This window comes from Xyrauchen texanus, chromosome 46 (genome assembly GCF_025860055.1).
Source record: "Xyrauchen texanus isolate HMW12.3.18 chromosome 46, RBS_HiC_50CHRs, whole genome shotgun sequence".
NCBI classification, from domain to species: Eukaryota; Metazoa; Chordata; class Actinopteri; order Cypriniformes; family Catostomidae; genus Xyrauchen; species Xyrauchen texanus.
Genome location: NC_068321.1, coordinates 22,646,936 through 22,664,093, shown reverse-complemented (window position 1 = coordinate 22,664,093; position 17,158 = coordinate 22,646,936). Strand labels below are relative to the sequence as shown.

General features: G+C 38.1%; 1 protein-coding gene across 1 annotated transcript; it reads right to left on the bottom strand.

Annotated features, from left to right (window-relative positions):
* Window positions 1-821: 821 nt before the first annotated feature.
* Window positions 822-17,057, bottom strand: LOC127637967 (synaptotagmin-12-like). The gene is made up of 8 exons (XM_052119247.1): window positions 16,855-17,057; window positions 8,485-8,535; window positions 8,202-8,395; window positions 7,635-8,015; window positions 7,331-7,546; window positions 7,115-7,235; window positions 4,048-4,181; window positions 822-3,956 (listed from the first exon to the last, which is right to left on the bottom strand). Exons 2-8 carry the CDS (start codon window positions 8,525-8,527, stop codon window positions 3,762-3,764), a joined length of 1,284 nt encoding a protein of 427 aa, XP_051975207.1. The 5' UTR covers window positions 8,528-8,535; window positions 16,855-17,057; the 3' UTR covers window positions 822-3,761.
* Between the last annotated feature and the right edge of the window lie 101 nt (window positions 17,058-17,158).

The following is a 17,158-nucleotide window of genomic DNA, read 5'->3' as shown; positions in this document are numbered from 1 at the left end:
CATAACAGTACGATGGGTCTAAATAAAAATTCCCATATTTAACCCTTTATTGTGTTTTATAATTATTATTATTGTCAATTAAATCTTTACAATTTTGTTACGCTAACATCAGTCACATGATACCTGTTGTTTAGTATTCAGCGCTGCTTAGTATTGACCAATCACAGTCATTTGATTCAACCGGCTAAGGCCGTATTATTATTAATATCTCATTGAGGTTGCTGTGGCATACGGATTTTCATTTGTATGTCTGAATGTATACATTTAAAAGCTTATACTTTTAAATGTACAAATGTTTCCAGTAAGACAAAAACACGCTTAAAGTGTGTGAATTCTCTCATCATTTACTCACCTTCACGCCATCCAGGATGTGCATGACTCTCTGTCTTTTAGAAGAATATTTCAGCTCTGTAGGTTCATACAATGCAAATAAATGGTGGCCAGAACTTTGAAGGTCCAAAAAACACATAAAGGCAGCTTAAAAGTAATCCATACAACTACAGTGGTAAAATCCATGCCTTCAGAAGAGATATGATAGGTGTGGGTGAGAAATAGATCAATATTTAAGTAGATTTTGATAGGCCTACTACATTTCATTGTCTGTCATACATACTTTAGTTGCAGATTTTTGAAATATGTCAATAAGCAAAAGATACATCTATTAATAATAGGCTGGAAATGCAAGCAGAACCCCCCACATATATATATATATATATATATATATACATATATTAGTACATTCAGACAAGTTTTCGTGCATCTGACAGCAGTCAAATCTCAACAATGAAAACATCCGTTACCGCCATATGAAACAAACCACGCATAAGATTTTTATTTAAACAATTCATTTGATTGCAATATTTTACACATTACATATGCATTGCATGCATTGTGAAGTATTTGTACAATTTATCATCCTATAAATCCGAGTTCACCAACAACAGATGTACACTGCAAAATGAAAATATTGCTTCTATTCGGGTGAATATGGCACAGAATTAAGTTTAATGGTGTCAAGCTTAAAATATTGTTAGTATTAAAAATGAATCACAGGATTTGCTCATTACTGCAAGAAGCTCAAATCTGTTATTCATTTTACAAAACGTGTTAGCTGTGGTAGGATATGATTTTGGTATGAAGGTTTTACATTCTGTCACCAAAAGGTTTAATTATTGCAGCAGTTTGAATATTTACTAGTATTTATTTATTTAGCTTTTTGTTATTAAGATTTTCTCTCTTGCCGAAGAAATCTCAGAGAACGTGAAAGACAATTAAAATAACATAATATGTAAATACATATATATTGTAATATATTTCAGTTTGATATAAATGTATGATTTCTATGCTGTGCTGGGGAATAATGCGTTACAAAACTACAAAGTACATCATGTAACGTTATTGTTTTATATTTGCGCTACATATATAATTTAAATTCAGTATGATTAATTTAATAAACATATTTAACATCCAACAACATCTATTATTTTGATCAAAATGATTGCACTCCCTTTCACTTGATTGCCACGCTAACAAAGTGTGAGGATAGCAAAAAAAAACAATGGCTCTTTTGCAAAATACATCACTTTGAATAGATAACACAAATATTATAATAAAATGTAATTTATGCCCTGGTGAAAGAATATATCATGGCATTTTGGACACATGTAACAAATCTGGTAAAGGTCGGGAATAGGTAGAAATGAATAAGTAATGAGTAATGTGATTACTGTTCAGAGAAGCTAGTAGATTAATCCCATTACAATATAGAAAATGTAATCAATAATGTGTTAAAGATTACTTTTAACCTTAGTACTACTTATTAAGTAAGTACTTCCCCAACACTGAATTCATCAGTGCCTGTGGTGACATTTTAGCGAAATGATATTACGTGGTTTTTTACACCTATCGCGGCAGTTTCGTGATGAAATGTCCACTGGGTGGCGCTAAAAGCAAGTTACATTTTCTACAATGAGATTTGTTTTTTAAGGTTAATGCTTGATTGAGTTTTAAATCAACAAAACTGGCCTCCCTACCCTAAACCTTAAACCTAACCGATAGTGTCAGAAAAATATTAACATCAAATATGATATAAAAACGCAACTGCTGAAGCAACATCATTTTGTGGTACTTCTACGACGCATTCGGCTCACGTGTCAACATGGATGCTCTTCAGGATTCGTACCCAGGTACTTTGCATTGCACATGCAATGCTCTATCAGTTGAGCTACAGCACATTTTGTTTACTCTTGAACAAGTTAGTAAATGTAGTTGGTTACGCAAACTAGAGGTAGGCTGATATATCGGTTTTACTGATTAATCGGTGCTGATAGTCGCTTTCTGAAACTACCGGTTATCTGCCAAAATCTGTACCGATAGTTGCTGATAGTTTTGGTTTTATTAAAGAAAGGATTGATTCTACAGTACAACAGTGGCCTCTAGAAATAAAATAAAAACAATTACTCAGACCTCGTAGTAATTTGCTGTATCTAAATTTCGTCAATGACCATTTTTATTCATTTTTTATCTTAATGTCAATGCATGTTTTGTTATTTTGATTAGATAATCAAGTGTTCTTAATTGAAGCAAGGGTATGCAAAGAAATCTGCAACTATATGGAAATGTGCCCTTTCAGCACATACAGTACACTGTGTCTCTGACTTCATATCTTGTGAATAATAATAACCTTATTCCCATTTAAACCTTACCTGGTGTAATATAAATTTAGGCTATAAAAAGCTTATTTGGTTAATAGTTAATTGAGAGCTTTGTAACAGCGGCAAGTCTACATAATTTCAAAATAAGAGTCCCCGAGCTTGTTTATACTTAAAATCGGCCAATTAATCGGTTATCGGCCCTTCTAACCACCTTACTTACCAGTATTGGCAAAATCCACTGTCGGTCGACCTCTACTGATAACGTTATAATATATCGCCTTGTGAGTCATGCACTACAGTTTTGAGGAACAGGGCAAAAAGTAAGTGTTTATGAACTGATTATCTGTTATTTTTATCACGCTTTGTGTGAAAGTGAATACAATTCATTGTTGTCATAGCGCTTCTAGTGTTCATTTCACCAGGAAACTGACGCAATACGCACAACGAGCCACATAAAAATCATTTTGCGCATAGTAACGTGATTCAAGTGGTAGAATGCAAAGTTTGGGATTTCTGAATGACATTAAAGCCAATATGAGGGCAATGAATATGTTTAAATAAACAGGATGCAATTATAAATCACCCCAATGCTGCATTTAATACGTGATGTTGCTCAATAGTGTTACTAATAGGCTAATAAGTGTCACTACACTTGCCTGAGAAGAGGGACAGAGCATCCCAAGTCTGTTGTTAGATGTTATTTTACAATGTTTTTATGAGTACTAAACCCCCGATATCAGTAATAATAATAATAATAATAATAAATGTATTTATGGCCATACATATCATTTCTGTTTTGTTTTAATGCTTTAAATATTTAGTACAACAGAATGTGGCTACAGAAATGTCTGCCTCATTTTAGACTCCACGCAAAGGCTGCAGCAGATAACCAGCCACCCTGTTATCATGTAGAAATGAATTTAACCTGGATAAGAAAAACCTGGATTTAATAGATCCTTACAGAAGCAAAAGAGACTCTGTTTACGGATCCATCTGTCCCTGTCCGCTCCCCCAGGACAGCTGGGACTAGGATTTTTCCTTCATATTCAAATGTTGTAACTGTTAGGACAGTTAGACAGTAGGCACCATGCAGACAAGAGTCATAGGTCAGGGGTCAAGGGTCAGAACTTCGGTTCTCCGGAGCGGGTGCCACATTGAAACTGGTTTCCGCAGTGTGGCCAGCATCTGGTTCCAGTGGGTTATGCCCATTCCACTGGCCTCTGGCCCGATGATCACATGACCTACGTTTTCGCCACGCCCGTCCTCTGTGCTCTCAGCAACCGTCACTCTCAGAGAGAGATCCTGAATAATACACAAACAACATTGAAAATCGTGTGGTAATTATTTTACTCAGAACAGCAAGTCAGATGTTAATGTCGCAGTTAAAAGTCACCTGCAGGACGATGGCTGGCACTGAGAAGATCATTGCCTCGTTGAAGATGGGGTTAGTATCATCCCTTTTTATGGAGGTCTTCTTTTTACTGATCTTCCTGCCGTCCTGGAGCAGATACACCTTGACAAATGGATCTGTGAACAGAGGAAAATAGAAACATCTTTATGAGGACATGCTTTTGAAGCACAACAATCCTATTGACCAATCATAGCCCTAATCTTATACCTATCCCATATCATCTAAAATTTAAGGGCAATAATTGGTTAGTAGGAATGTTGTTTCAGGACCAACAAATAATGCTAATCCAGGAATATCTTCTAAGGCTGGGTAAAAATAATGTGGAAATATTTGCCTTATGCGGAAACCCTCTATAATGAGAGTAAATCACTCGCACATGCGAACACATTTTGCGCTATGCGACAAAAATGTCTGTGATTAGCCACTTGTTGGTAAATGTTGAGATTTCACTCACCAGTGATTGAGTATTATATTGGCTAAAAAGTTCTGGAGCTAAATATTTTCACTACGTTTTGAGTGTAAAAATTTGGTTTGACCTGTTCCGTGAAATGTGTGTCCAAAGACGAGATCCACGCTAAACATTTTGTCATTCAATAATCTCACTTTTAAACCATTTCTGTTCCTTACAGTCAGTTGTTGATCAAAATCTACAAAAATAGAAACATTTAATTCTAATCTCACATAGCACGGATGCGCTATAGAAGCCATTAGCCTCCTGTCTCGTATAAGGAATTTTTTTAAGCTCAATCGACAGCATTTGTGGCACAATGTTGATTACCAAAAAATTCATGCAAAGCAAAAATCTAGGTTGCATTGAGGCACTTACAATAGAAGTGAATGGGGCCAATTTTTGGAGGGTTTAAAGATAGAAATATTTTATAAATATAAATACAAAATAAATCAAGTTTATAATTTTATAAAAGCCCTTACATAAATTCTCCTGTTAAAACTCATGTTTTATTTGAGCATCATTTTAGGGTTTTAATGTTTGTTGACTACATCGTTATGGCAACAAAGTTGTAAAATTGGCTATTACTTTACACAGAAAAGGTTAGTAAGTGATTTTATGATACTAAAATCATGTTAACATACATATAGTTTACATCTATACTTCTGAAAAGAATGGGCAAGTCAAAATACATTTTTGGGGTAATTAATATTATGCAACAAATGCTGTGGATTGAGCTTGAAGAGTATTGAACATCAGAATATTCCTTTAATGTGCGCTCAACCAAAACACTTCTGTAAGACGCTCGCTGAACTGCTGTTATTGTTAAGGAGACAGCACCATTTTTGTTCTACATGTAAATACTTGTAAAAAGTACTAATTATGCATGAAAACAATAAACATGTAACAATATTAAGGCTGTCAATCAGTATATTTTTTTTTTTGCGAATTAATTTAATGATTTGCCAATTAATTAATCATATATTTGCAGAGAAAGCCCCCCAAATTCTAAAAATTCAATATATAATGATTCAATAATTTTGACTACCCCCCTGGACCCGTGAGTTCGAATCCAGGGCGTGCTGAGTGACTCCAGCCAGGTCTACTAAGCAACCAAACTGGCCCAGTTGCTAAGGAGGTTAGTCATATTTGGTAACCTCCTTTTGGTCTTGATTAGGGGTTCTCACTCTCAATGGGGTGCGTGTTAAGTTGTGCGTGGATCATGGAGAGTAGCATGAGCCTCCACATGCTGTGAGTCTCCGCAGTTTCATGCACAGCGAGCCACGTGATAAGATGCGTGGAGAGTCACAGAAGCGGAGGCAACTGAGATTTGTACTTTGCCACCAGGATTGAGGTGAGCAACCACGCCACCACAAGGACCTAGTGGGAATTGGGCATTCCAAATTGGGAGAAAAGAGGATAAAAAAAATAAAAAAAGTATAATAATAAAAGATTTATATGTATATTTATATATATATATATATATATATATATATATATATATATATATATATATATATATATATATATATATATATACAGTATAATATAAATATAATATAAATAATGCAAATGCATTACAAGTAAAGCATTGATAAGACACAAAAAGTGGCAATCTATTGTTAAAATATACATTGGTGTGTGAATGTGTGTGTGAATGGGTAACCTCTAAGTTTAAAAAAAGCACTATATAAGTGCAGACCATTTACCATATATTACTGAACATAATCCTTTAGTTTTCCTAATTTAAACAGCAATACATTTTGCAATTGAATTCATCAACCTGTCCGAGATAAATTTATTATAAGGGCTTTTCTAAGGATGTGTCAATCTACACATACATCAGACGGACACTTTTGGAGTGTTGCGTCATAAACAGCGTTTTTAGGTAGCAGAATCAACTTCAACGTAGTTTGAAACATATAAAAACACATCTTGACATCCCTGAATTCAGGAATGTGTTTTGCCAGCTGTTATTGAACACAAGAACCATATTGTGGTGTTGCAAGTCCCAAGCAATCCTAGGTTTGGTTTGTTCTCTGCACAGCTGCACGTTGCACATCCAGCTGGGGTTTCACTTACTGCCCCCTACTGAACACAATATGTACTACAAGCTTGAATTGCTCTGATGGACCTTATTAACAACTGCACCTCTTTGGGATCATTTTTTATGGGAATTACAACAAGGCAGTGAGGGATAGACCTACAGTCTCTTTAATAGGTTGTACAGTTGTTTAAAGTGTTTTGGATCATTCTACTGATGAAACATTGAAAATAAATATATTTTATAAGAAATTTCAGTTGACATAAATCTCCAGAAGACACTGAAAATGTGTGAAGTTATTAGTCACCAATTTAGAAGGTCCCCAGTGTAATTAACAGCAATAGCTGAGAGAAAATGTATCTCTTACTGTTTAAAAAAAGGACCTGAGTAATGTCATCTGGATATTAAAGCTCTTTGTAGGGTTGTGGATTTGAATTATAATGGCAGTCAGAAACCCGTTTCATTTCAGTGCTGTGGAAATGTTTTAAAAAAGACAATTCGATTGAGTCAAATCTGTCTAAACCGAGATAATCCTCAGGTCCATCTCAGTCTCACACCTGCTGTGGTCTTTCCATTAGTCCAGACCAGGTTCTTGGCTTTGGCCACAACCACGGTGAGGCGTTCTGCAGTTGGCAAATAACTGAGAGACAACAGGATCTCACCAACAGCGTCCACGGCCTAAGAAGAACCAGAAAAAAAGAGATACATTTTTCGAGTACACGTATTACAAGGGTACAAAGGGCTCTGTAGAGCATCTAGGTATAGCACGGTACCTTGTTGATGTCCTGCAGGTAAAGCCAGGCGTTAAACGGCCGAATGGAAAGATCCAGATCTGACAGTTTAAGTTCAGCGACTCCAGCACTGATGTTCCGCTCATCCGAATCGACGCCAAAGGCAGAGAACCTCAGACTGTTCTCTTCCAGATTAACAGAGTCTAACGGAACAGAGAACCGCTCATCGAACACCACAGTGAAGGCATTTCTCTGAACCTGCAGTGGAGAATGAGAGAGAGACAGCTAAGAGATAACCCTAATCAGCTAATATGCTAATTTAACTCTACATGGCTATATTCTATACCTGTGTGGCTCCTAGGCTGATCTGTTGAGGGATCAGCATGACGGTGATGTAGCATCCAGGGAAGTTCTCCTCCTCCTTCTCCAGCAGGTCTTTACCCTGGTGCAGTGAGATGTGCATAAGCGAGGACCGAGAGTCCAGCTCCAGAGTGATCTCCAGCTGCCCCACTGTGAAGTCGTGGCCGAACGTTTGAGCGATGGAAGAGATGGAACACAGAGATTCAGAGGACATGGAACGGTTGATGGTGCCTCCGCTCGGATCCAGCTCCCGGCTCATGAACTCCAGTGTTCCGAGGTCTCGAAGCCCATCAGGAGTGTCCAGCAACTGAAGACTCGGCTTCCGACTCGCCGTTGACGCCCTCCGCTGGTTGGAAGCTGCAACACGCTGCACAGGACAGAGTAGAAGTCACGGATTAAAGGGATAGTTCACCCCATCATTTAGTCACCCACATGTTATTCAAAACCCATATAACTTGCTTTAAAGTGAAATTAACTGTGCTGCATTGCAGGCAGTGTAAAAACATCTAAACAATAACATGCATGTAATTTTATCTCTGTGGGTTTTTATTACCTTCTGTCTGATCTCCGAGTTGGACGAGCCATATTTCTCCTGCAGGTAACGGTAGTGGAAGTTCGGGTATGGCGAGGGAGTCGGGAAAGTGCCGGACTTATATAATTTCCACAGATTCACTATAACCACACCAAACAGAACCAAGAACCCAAACACATACAAACACACTTCCCAGCCAGGAGGGTCCAGCACCACTGACACACAACAAAAACTGAATTAGAAACTCGCTCTTAGAGGGAGCCAATAAATGATTGTAGCTGTATGATGTGTGATGTTTGCTCACCACTCAGATGATATTCTGAAATATCCTGACCCTGCACAGACATAGTGCCACCTGTTACACAAAGCACAAGTCATACTTCACTCTTACAAAAACTTACAAAACCAAGGTACATGTAAAAAAAATTGTATTATCATGGTACATGTAATAACATGTTTTTACCATTGTAACAGTGAAAACATGATACATGTCAAAAACATGACATTAACATGGAATATGTAAAAAAATACAAATAAAATGTTGCAAGACCATGTTGCATGGTACATGCCAATGTACTTCTGTGGTACATGTTATAAAAGCATGGTATTATCATGGTACATGTCCAAAAAACTATTGTATTACCATGTTATCATATACAAAAAACATGGTATTATCGTGGTGCACATCCAAAAAACATAGTATGACCATGGTGAATGTCTAAAACATGGTATTAAAATGATGCGTGTCCAAAAACTATTTTATTAGCATAGTATTATATATATACAGTGAGGAAAATAAGTATTTGAACACCCTGCTATTTTGCAAGTTCTCCCACTTAGAAATCATGGAGGGGTCTGAAATTGTCATCGTAGGTGCATGTCCACTGTGAGAGACATAATCTAAAAAAAAATCCAGAAATCACAATGTATGATTCTTTAACTATTTATTTGTATGATACAGCTGCAAATAAGTATTTGAACACCTGAGATAATCAATGTTAATATTTGGTACAGTAGCCTTTGTTTGCAATTACAGAGGTCAAACGTTTGCACACACTGCAGGAGGGATTTTGGCCCACTCCTCCACACAGATCTTCTCTAGATCAGTCAGGTTTCTGGGCTGTCGCTGAGAAACACGGAGTTTGAGCTCCCTCCAAAGATTCTCTATTGGGTTTAGGTCTGGAGACTGGCTAGGCCACGCCAGAACCTTGATATGCTTCTTACAGAGCCACTCCTTGGTTATCCTGGCTGTGTGCTTCGGGTCATTGTCATGTTGGAAGACCCAGCCTCGACCCATCTTCAATGCTCTAACTGAGGGAAGGAGGTTGTTCCCCAAAATCTCGCAATACATGGCCCCTGTCATCCTCTCCTTAATGCAGTGCAGTCAGCCCTGTCCCATGTGCAGAAAAACACCCCCAAAGCATGATGCTACCACCCCCATGCTTCACAGTAGGGATGGTGTTCTTGGGATGGTATTCTTCTTCCTCCAAACACGGTTAGTGGAATTATGACCAAAAAGTTATATTTTGGTCTCATCTGACCACATGACTTTCTCCCATGACTCCTCTGGATCATCCAAATGGTCATTGGCAAACTTAAGACGGGCCTTGACATGTGCTGGTTTAAGCAGGGGAACCTTCCGTGCCATGCATGATTTCAAACCATGACGTCTTAATGTATTACCAACAGTAACCTTGGAAGCGGTGGTCCCAGCTCTTTTCAGGTCATTGACCAGCTCCTCCCGTGTAGTTCTGGGCTGATTTCTCACCTTTCTTAGGATCATTGAGACCCCACGAGGTGAGATCTTGCATGGAGCCCCAGTCCAAGGGAGATTGACAGTCATGTTTAGCTTCTTCCATTTTCTAATGATTGCGCCAACAGTGGACCTTTTTTCACCAAGCTGCTTGGCAATTTCCCCGTAGCCCTTTCCAGCCTTGTGGAGGTGTACAATTTTGTCTCTAGTGTCTTTGGACAGCTCTTTGGTCTTGGCCATGTTAGTAGTTTAGTAGGATTCTTACTGATTGTATGGGGTGGACAGGTGTCTTTATGCCGCTAACGACCTCAAACAGGTGCATCTAATTTAGGATAATAAATGGAGTGGAGGTGGACATTTTAAAGGCAGACTAACAGGTCTTTGAGGGTCAGAATTCTAGCTGATATACAGGTGTTCAAATACTTATTTGCAGCTGTATCATACAAATAAATAGTTAAAAAATCATACATTGTGATTTCTGGATTTTTTTTTTTAGATTATGTCTCTCACAGTGGACATGCACCTACGATGACAATTTCAGACCCCTCCATGATTTCTAAGTGGGAGAACTTGCAAAATAGCAGGGTGTTCAAATACTTATTTTCCTCACTGTATATATAAAAAATAATTAAATATGGCATTACTATGGTACAAGTAAAAAACATGGTATTACCATACCAAAAAACATGTTATTATCATGGTGCATACCCAAAAACATGGTATTACAATGGTACATGTAAAAACATGGTATTATCATGGTGCACATCCAAAAAACATAGTATGACCATGGTGAATGTCTAAAACATGGTATTATCATGGTCCATGTAATATGGTAATTAACATTGTAAAAGAAAAAAAATTGTATTACCATTGAACATCTAAAAACATGGTATTATAATGGTGCATACTCAAAAACATGGTATTACAATGATGCATGTCCAAAAAACTATTATATTACCATGGAATCATATCCAAAAAAACTTGGTATTATCATGACACGTGTAAAAGCAAAAACAAATACGAGTTAAAACAAAGAGAAAATACATTTACCATGCTACATTTTTGTGAGGGTACTAGAGCATCAACAATCTGATCTTTCAAAAAGAGAGAGGATTCATTTCAGACAGGAAGTATCATGTTTGGACTAAAAGTAGAAAGAAAGTGAGAGGCGTGTATGCCATCCAAGACTTGTGGGTAATCAGATGAGAAAAGCAGCGTGAACTAAGAAGATAGTTCTGTGGAGAATATGACAGTGGCCAATTAAAGCATCTCAAACCAGAGGCCTATTAGCAGCACACACATAGATTCAGGGCAAAACAGTTATATCTACATCCGATTTCAGGTGTGTGTGTGTGTATTTAATGAACATGTGTTGAAATTGTACTTTCAGTAACATCAACGGCTATATAGAATATTGTGTGTGTAACAGCCCACGCTGCCTGTAATGACTATAGGAGCACAGATGGACACACACACACACACACACACACACACACACACACACACACAGCTTGGAACACAGAACACTGTGATACCGTCTGGCCGATGAAGCATATATCCAAAAATGATTTCCCAATTGGCGCAGTCACTAGTGAGGTATAAACTTTAATTTCATTGACAAACACTGAATCGTGAAGCAGAAATCTAAAGCTTTCTTCCTTTTTTGGGTGGTGTAGAAAAGTGATGACATATTCTTTTGCCTTTTACTGGATGCCATTAGTGAAATAAGTTTGCAGTGGCTGCATAGATATTAAAGTCTTTATCTTATTAAGCAAAAGGTCTTGGTTTAAAGGGACAGATCACAAAAAAAAAAAAAAAAAAAAAGTCATTAATGTCATTTCAAACCCATATCACTTTCTTTCTTCTGTGGAACACAAAAGGAGAAATTTTGCAGAATCTCAAAGCTGCTCTTTTCATTCAGTGATAAGTCTATAGTTATTTGAACCATCAATCTCCAAAACATTTACATTTACATTTATGTATTTGGCAGACGCTTTTATCCAAAGCGACTTACAGTGCACTTATTACAGGCACAATCCCCCAGAGCAACCTGGAGTTAAGTGCCTTGCTCAAGGACACAATGGTGGTGGCTGTGGGGTTAGAACCAGCGACCTTCTGATTACCAGATTACCAGTTATGTGCTTAGACCACTACACCACCACCACTCCAAAACAGACAGATATGCACCATAAAAGAAGTCTATATGACTTCTGTAGCCATACAATAGCTTTGAATGAGGAACAGACTGAATTTAGGTGACATAAAAACAGAGACGTAAAGCAGAATATAGCCTCAATGCAAAATTACACATTAGTTTTCCATGTGCCGCTACATCTTGGACAGAGTTCACATGATGCAAATTTTATAATAAGCCTAGTAAGCCTAGTCTATCTAGTCATGCGGACAGTTTACTTTAAAAGAGTAACACAAAGTAGTCGTAGTATTGCAAGCCCTTTCTACATTTAATCACATGCAGGAGACGAATTATCTCAAAAATGTTTTTACACATGTCATGAGATGCAACTGGCTGTCAAACACATTTTGAGCTACACATAACACATAATCTACACATGTGTAATGTATGTGTAACTAATGTGTGTCTTATATGTATGTTATGTGTATTTTCTCAGGCACTAATTGAGTCTAAATTGATGCACAACTTACATAATTTCAGTGGTACACCCAAATGACAATAGTCATATCATACTGTTCATGTGTTGTACTTGCTATAGTTTACTTCCATGTTGCTTCTTCATTAAATAACAATGACAAATGTAAATGAAGGTAATCACTGGCACATCAGCTGCACCTTGAGTTAGAAATAGCATGTATATTATGTACAGCATGTGTTTACGCATATAAAATACTGATAATTCACCATTGTTGCACAGAAAGTCAACGTGATATAGTATTTATATGTTTGAATATAGTAATAATTTATCTTGTACTTAAACCATTATTATTATTATTATTATTATTTTCCAATTTTGGCATTTTTTGTGTCACACTATTTATAAGAGATGGATTGAGGAATACTAAATAGGTGTGGGCACAACTGTGGATGAGGTACAGGGGGTGAAATGAGGTTCAGGGTCTCTAAAGACCCGAGGTATACGTTTAACAGTGCAGTCGTTGATTTAAAAAAACTAATGGCTTTTTGCTAGCAAGTAGTAGATTGCTGATATGTGAAATTGGAAGATATATGTAGATATATATACCTGTGTTTTAAACAGTGAATAATATTATGTATATATTACATAATATTATGAATGGGTAATGATGTCATTATTTATGTCAAGAATGTATTTTTTTATTAGTGCGAACCTAATTACTGATATAAAAAATGAGCACTTTAACTAGTGAAAATAGATCTGTAGAATCTGTCATTCAGATCCTGCAAATCATTACATGTGTCAGAGTACACTTCGAAAAGATAAGCGTGCTCGACCGTGTGCAAGACTCTTGACACTTTCTTTTTTGTTGGCACAAATGGAACGCCATATACCCTTGCCATACAACGACAGTGAATGGAGACTTTGGGCTAACATTATGCTCAACATCTACTTTTGCTTTCAGCCGGGTTTGGAAGAACATCAGGGTGAGTAAATGAGGACAAAGTTACGAGTTTCTTTAAAAATCTTTCTTACAGACCTAAACGTATAGATTATAACCCAAAACCTCAGAAAACATCCAGGAAAATATGCATAAAAATTGGGTCTAGTTGAATTTCTCTTCTGAAACCTTCTCAACTGACACAGACTGATTTTACAGGAGCCCATAACCAAACAAATGATTATTTGAAAGCATCCCGAGCTCTAAAAACTAAATCACAAAAGCTAATCAAGACGCTTTAAACGATCCTGTCGCACTCATAATTTACACATGATTATCCTTCACCGGACAGCACTGCAATCACTGTGGATAAAATAGTGTCCGTTCTACCACAGAAATGTGCTGCGGACGGATGGACGGCGGGGGTGAAGTGTGCTCTGTCAGCTAGTCTCCATGCAGGAGTGAAATAAGCAAACGCTAATAAATCAACTGCGCTTTAACCTCCAGAATGACTCATAATAACACTTTCACTGAAACACAAGCAGCAAACTAGAGCGTGAGAGAGAACCTTCTCTGGCAGAAAGACCTTCAGTACTTGTGGAATACGCTGAGAAAAATACATGACAGACACAACAGAAAACCACATTTACAACAGAATCACAACGCACACAATAGACTACCACACACAAAATAGAGCACAACATACAACACAGAACACTACAGACACAACAGACATAAAAGACACACAACAAACATACACAGAAATCAAAACACACAACAGAGAACAACACAAGAGAATACAATCTACACAAAAGATATACACACACACACGTCAGATTCAGAACACAACACACACACACACACACACACACAACACATCAGATTCAGAACACAACACACACACACAACACATCAGATTCAGAACACAACACACACACACACACACACACACACATCAGATTCAGAACTCAACACACAAAGCAGACACACACACACACACACACATCAGATTCAGAACTCAACACACAAAGCAGACACACAACACACACACACATCAGATTCAGAACTCAACACACAAAGCAGACACACAACACACACACACACATCAGATTCAGAACTCAACACACACACACACACACACATCAGATTCAGAACTCAACACACACACACACACACATCAGATTCAGAACTCAACACACAAAGCAGACACACAACACACACACACACACATCAGATTCAGAACTCAACACACACACACACACATCAGATTCAGAACTCAACACACAAAGCAGACACACAACACACACACACATCAGATTCAGAACACAACACACACACACACACACACACATACACATCAGATTCAGAACTCAACACACAAAGCAGACACACAACACACACACACACATCAGATTCAGAACTCAACACACACACACACACACATCAGATTCAGAACTCAACACACAAAGCAGACACACAACACACACACACATCAGATTCAGAACACAACACACACACACACACACACATCAGATTCAGAACTCAACACACACACATCAGATTCAGAACACAACACACAAAGCAGACACACAACACACACACATCAGATTCAGAACTCAACACACACACACACATCAGATTCAGAACTCAACACACACACACACACATCAGATTCAGAACTCAACACACAAAGCAGACACACAACACACACACATAAACACACACACACATCAGATTCAGAACTCAACACACAAAGCAGACACACAACACACACACACATCAGATTCAGAACACAACACACAAAGCAGACACACAACACACATCAGATTCAGAACACAACACACAAAGCAGACACACAACACACACACATAAACACACACACATCAGATTCAGAACTCAACACACACACACACACACATCAGATTCAGAACTCAACACACAAAGCAGACACACAACACACACACATAAACACACACACATCAGATTCAGAACTCAACAAACACACACACACACACACATCAGATTCAGAACTCAACAAACACACACACACACACACACACCAGATTCAGAACTCAACACACACACACATCAGATTCAGAACTCAACACACACACACACACACACACACATCAGATTCAGAACTCAACAAACACACACACACACACACACACACACACACATCAGATTCAGAACTCAACACACAAAGCAGACACACAACACACACACACACATCAGATTCAGAACTCAACACACAAAGCAGACACACACACACATCAGATTCAGAACACAACACACACACACATATCAGATTCAGAACTCAACACACAAAGCAGACACACACACACATCAGATTCAGAACACAACACACACACACACATCAGATTCAGAACTCAACACACAAAGCAGACACACAACACACACACATAAACACACACACATCAGATTCAGAACTCAACAAACACACACACACACACACACTCACACATCAGATTCAGAACTCAACAAACACACACACACACACATCAGATTCAGAACTCAACACACAAAGCAGACACACAACACACACACATAAACACACACACATCAGATTCAGAACTCAACAAACACACACACACACACACACACATCAGATTCAGAACTCAACAAACACACACACACCAGATTCAGAACTCAACACACACACACATCAGATTCAGAACTCAACACACACACACACACACACACACATCAGATTCAGAACTCAACAAACACACACACACACACACACATCAGATTCAGAACTCAACACACAAAGCAGACACACACACACATCAGATTCAGAACACAACACACAAAGCAGACACACACACACACACACACACATCAGATTCAGAACTCAACACACACACACATATCAGATTCAGAACACAACACAACACACACACACACACACACACTCTCTCTCTTTCACTTTTGGGCTGTTTTACAAGGGGTGTAGTGTGTTTTATGTGGCCTTTGGGTGTTAAATGAACGCCCCCCAATCAGAGGGGCTCGATCAAGTTGACCATGACAACCACCCCGAGCCGCGGGCACGCGCACTGCATCAGCACGTGAACGTGGCCTGAACTTCAGTTCCACAGCGAACCGAAACAAACAGCCATAACAAACAATATAACAATGATTCACAATAACTGCAATACACACATATTGTAATTAATAACGTGTCACCATTAAGCGAAATCAATTAATTAAGGCACGTAAATACACGCGATTATACGTCTAAATACAAATGTTATTGTAATGTTTCGACTTAAACTCGACATATATTCAGCATATGTACACATAATATAAACGATCAGATGTTATAACAAGTGTTTTATCTGATCTTACCTTCAGGAGTCTCTGTTTCCTCCTCTCGAGCTCATGCAGACTTTCATCCATCAATTAACATGGATTAAAGCATCGGATGCACGTGCATGGTCTGATCAGATCTAATCTCTGTGTGTGTGTGGTGTTTTCAGATCAGATCAGATGTGTGTTAAGATTAGATCAGAAGTGCGTGTTTTCCTCTGCGCATAATGAAGATCTGAATGCTGGAGTCCCACCCCTGCAATGCAACTTCAGCGCGCGCACACGCACACACACACACACTTAAGTGATGTAAAATAGTGCGCGTTTTCAGATTTAACAATTA

Excerpts from the sequence above, each read along its gene's own strand:
- LOC127637967 (XM_052119247.1), bottom strand. The coding sequence starts at position 8,527 with ATGTCTGTGCAGGGTCAGGATATTTCAGAATATCATCTGAGTG. Across the intron at positions 8,016-8,201 it reads ACTCGGAGATCAGACAGAAG|CGTGTTGCAGCTTCCAACCA; the intron begins GTAATAAAAACC and ends TGTCCTGTGCAG. Across the intron at positions 4,182-7,114 it reads TAATGGAAAGACCACAGCAG|ATCCATTTGTCAAGGTGTAT; the intron begins GTGTGAGACTGA and ends CTCTGTTCACAG.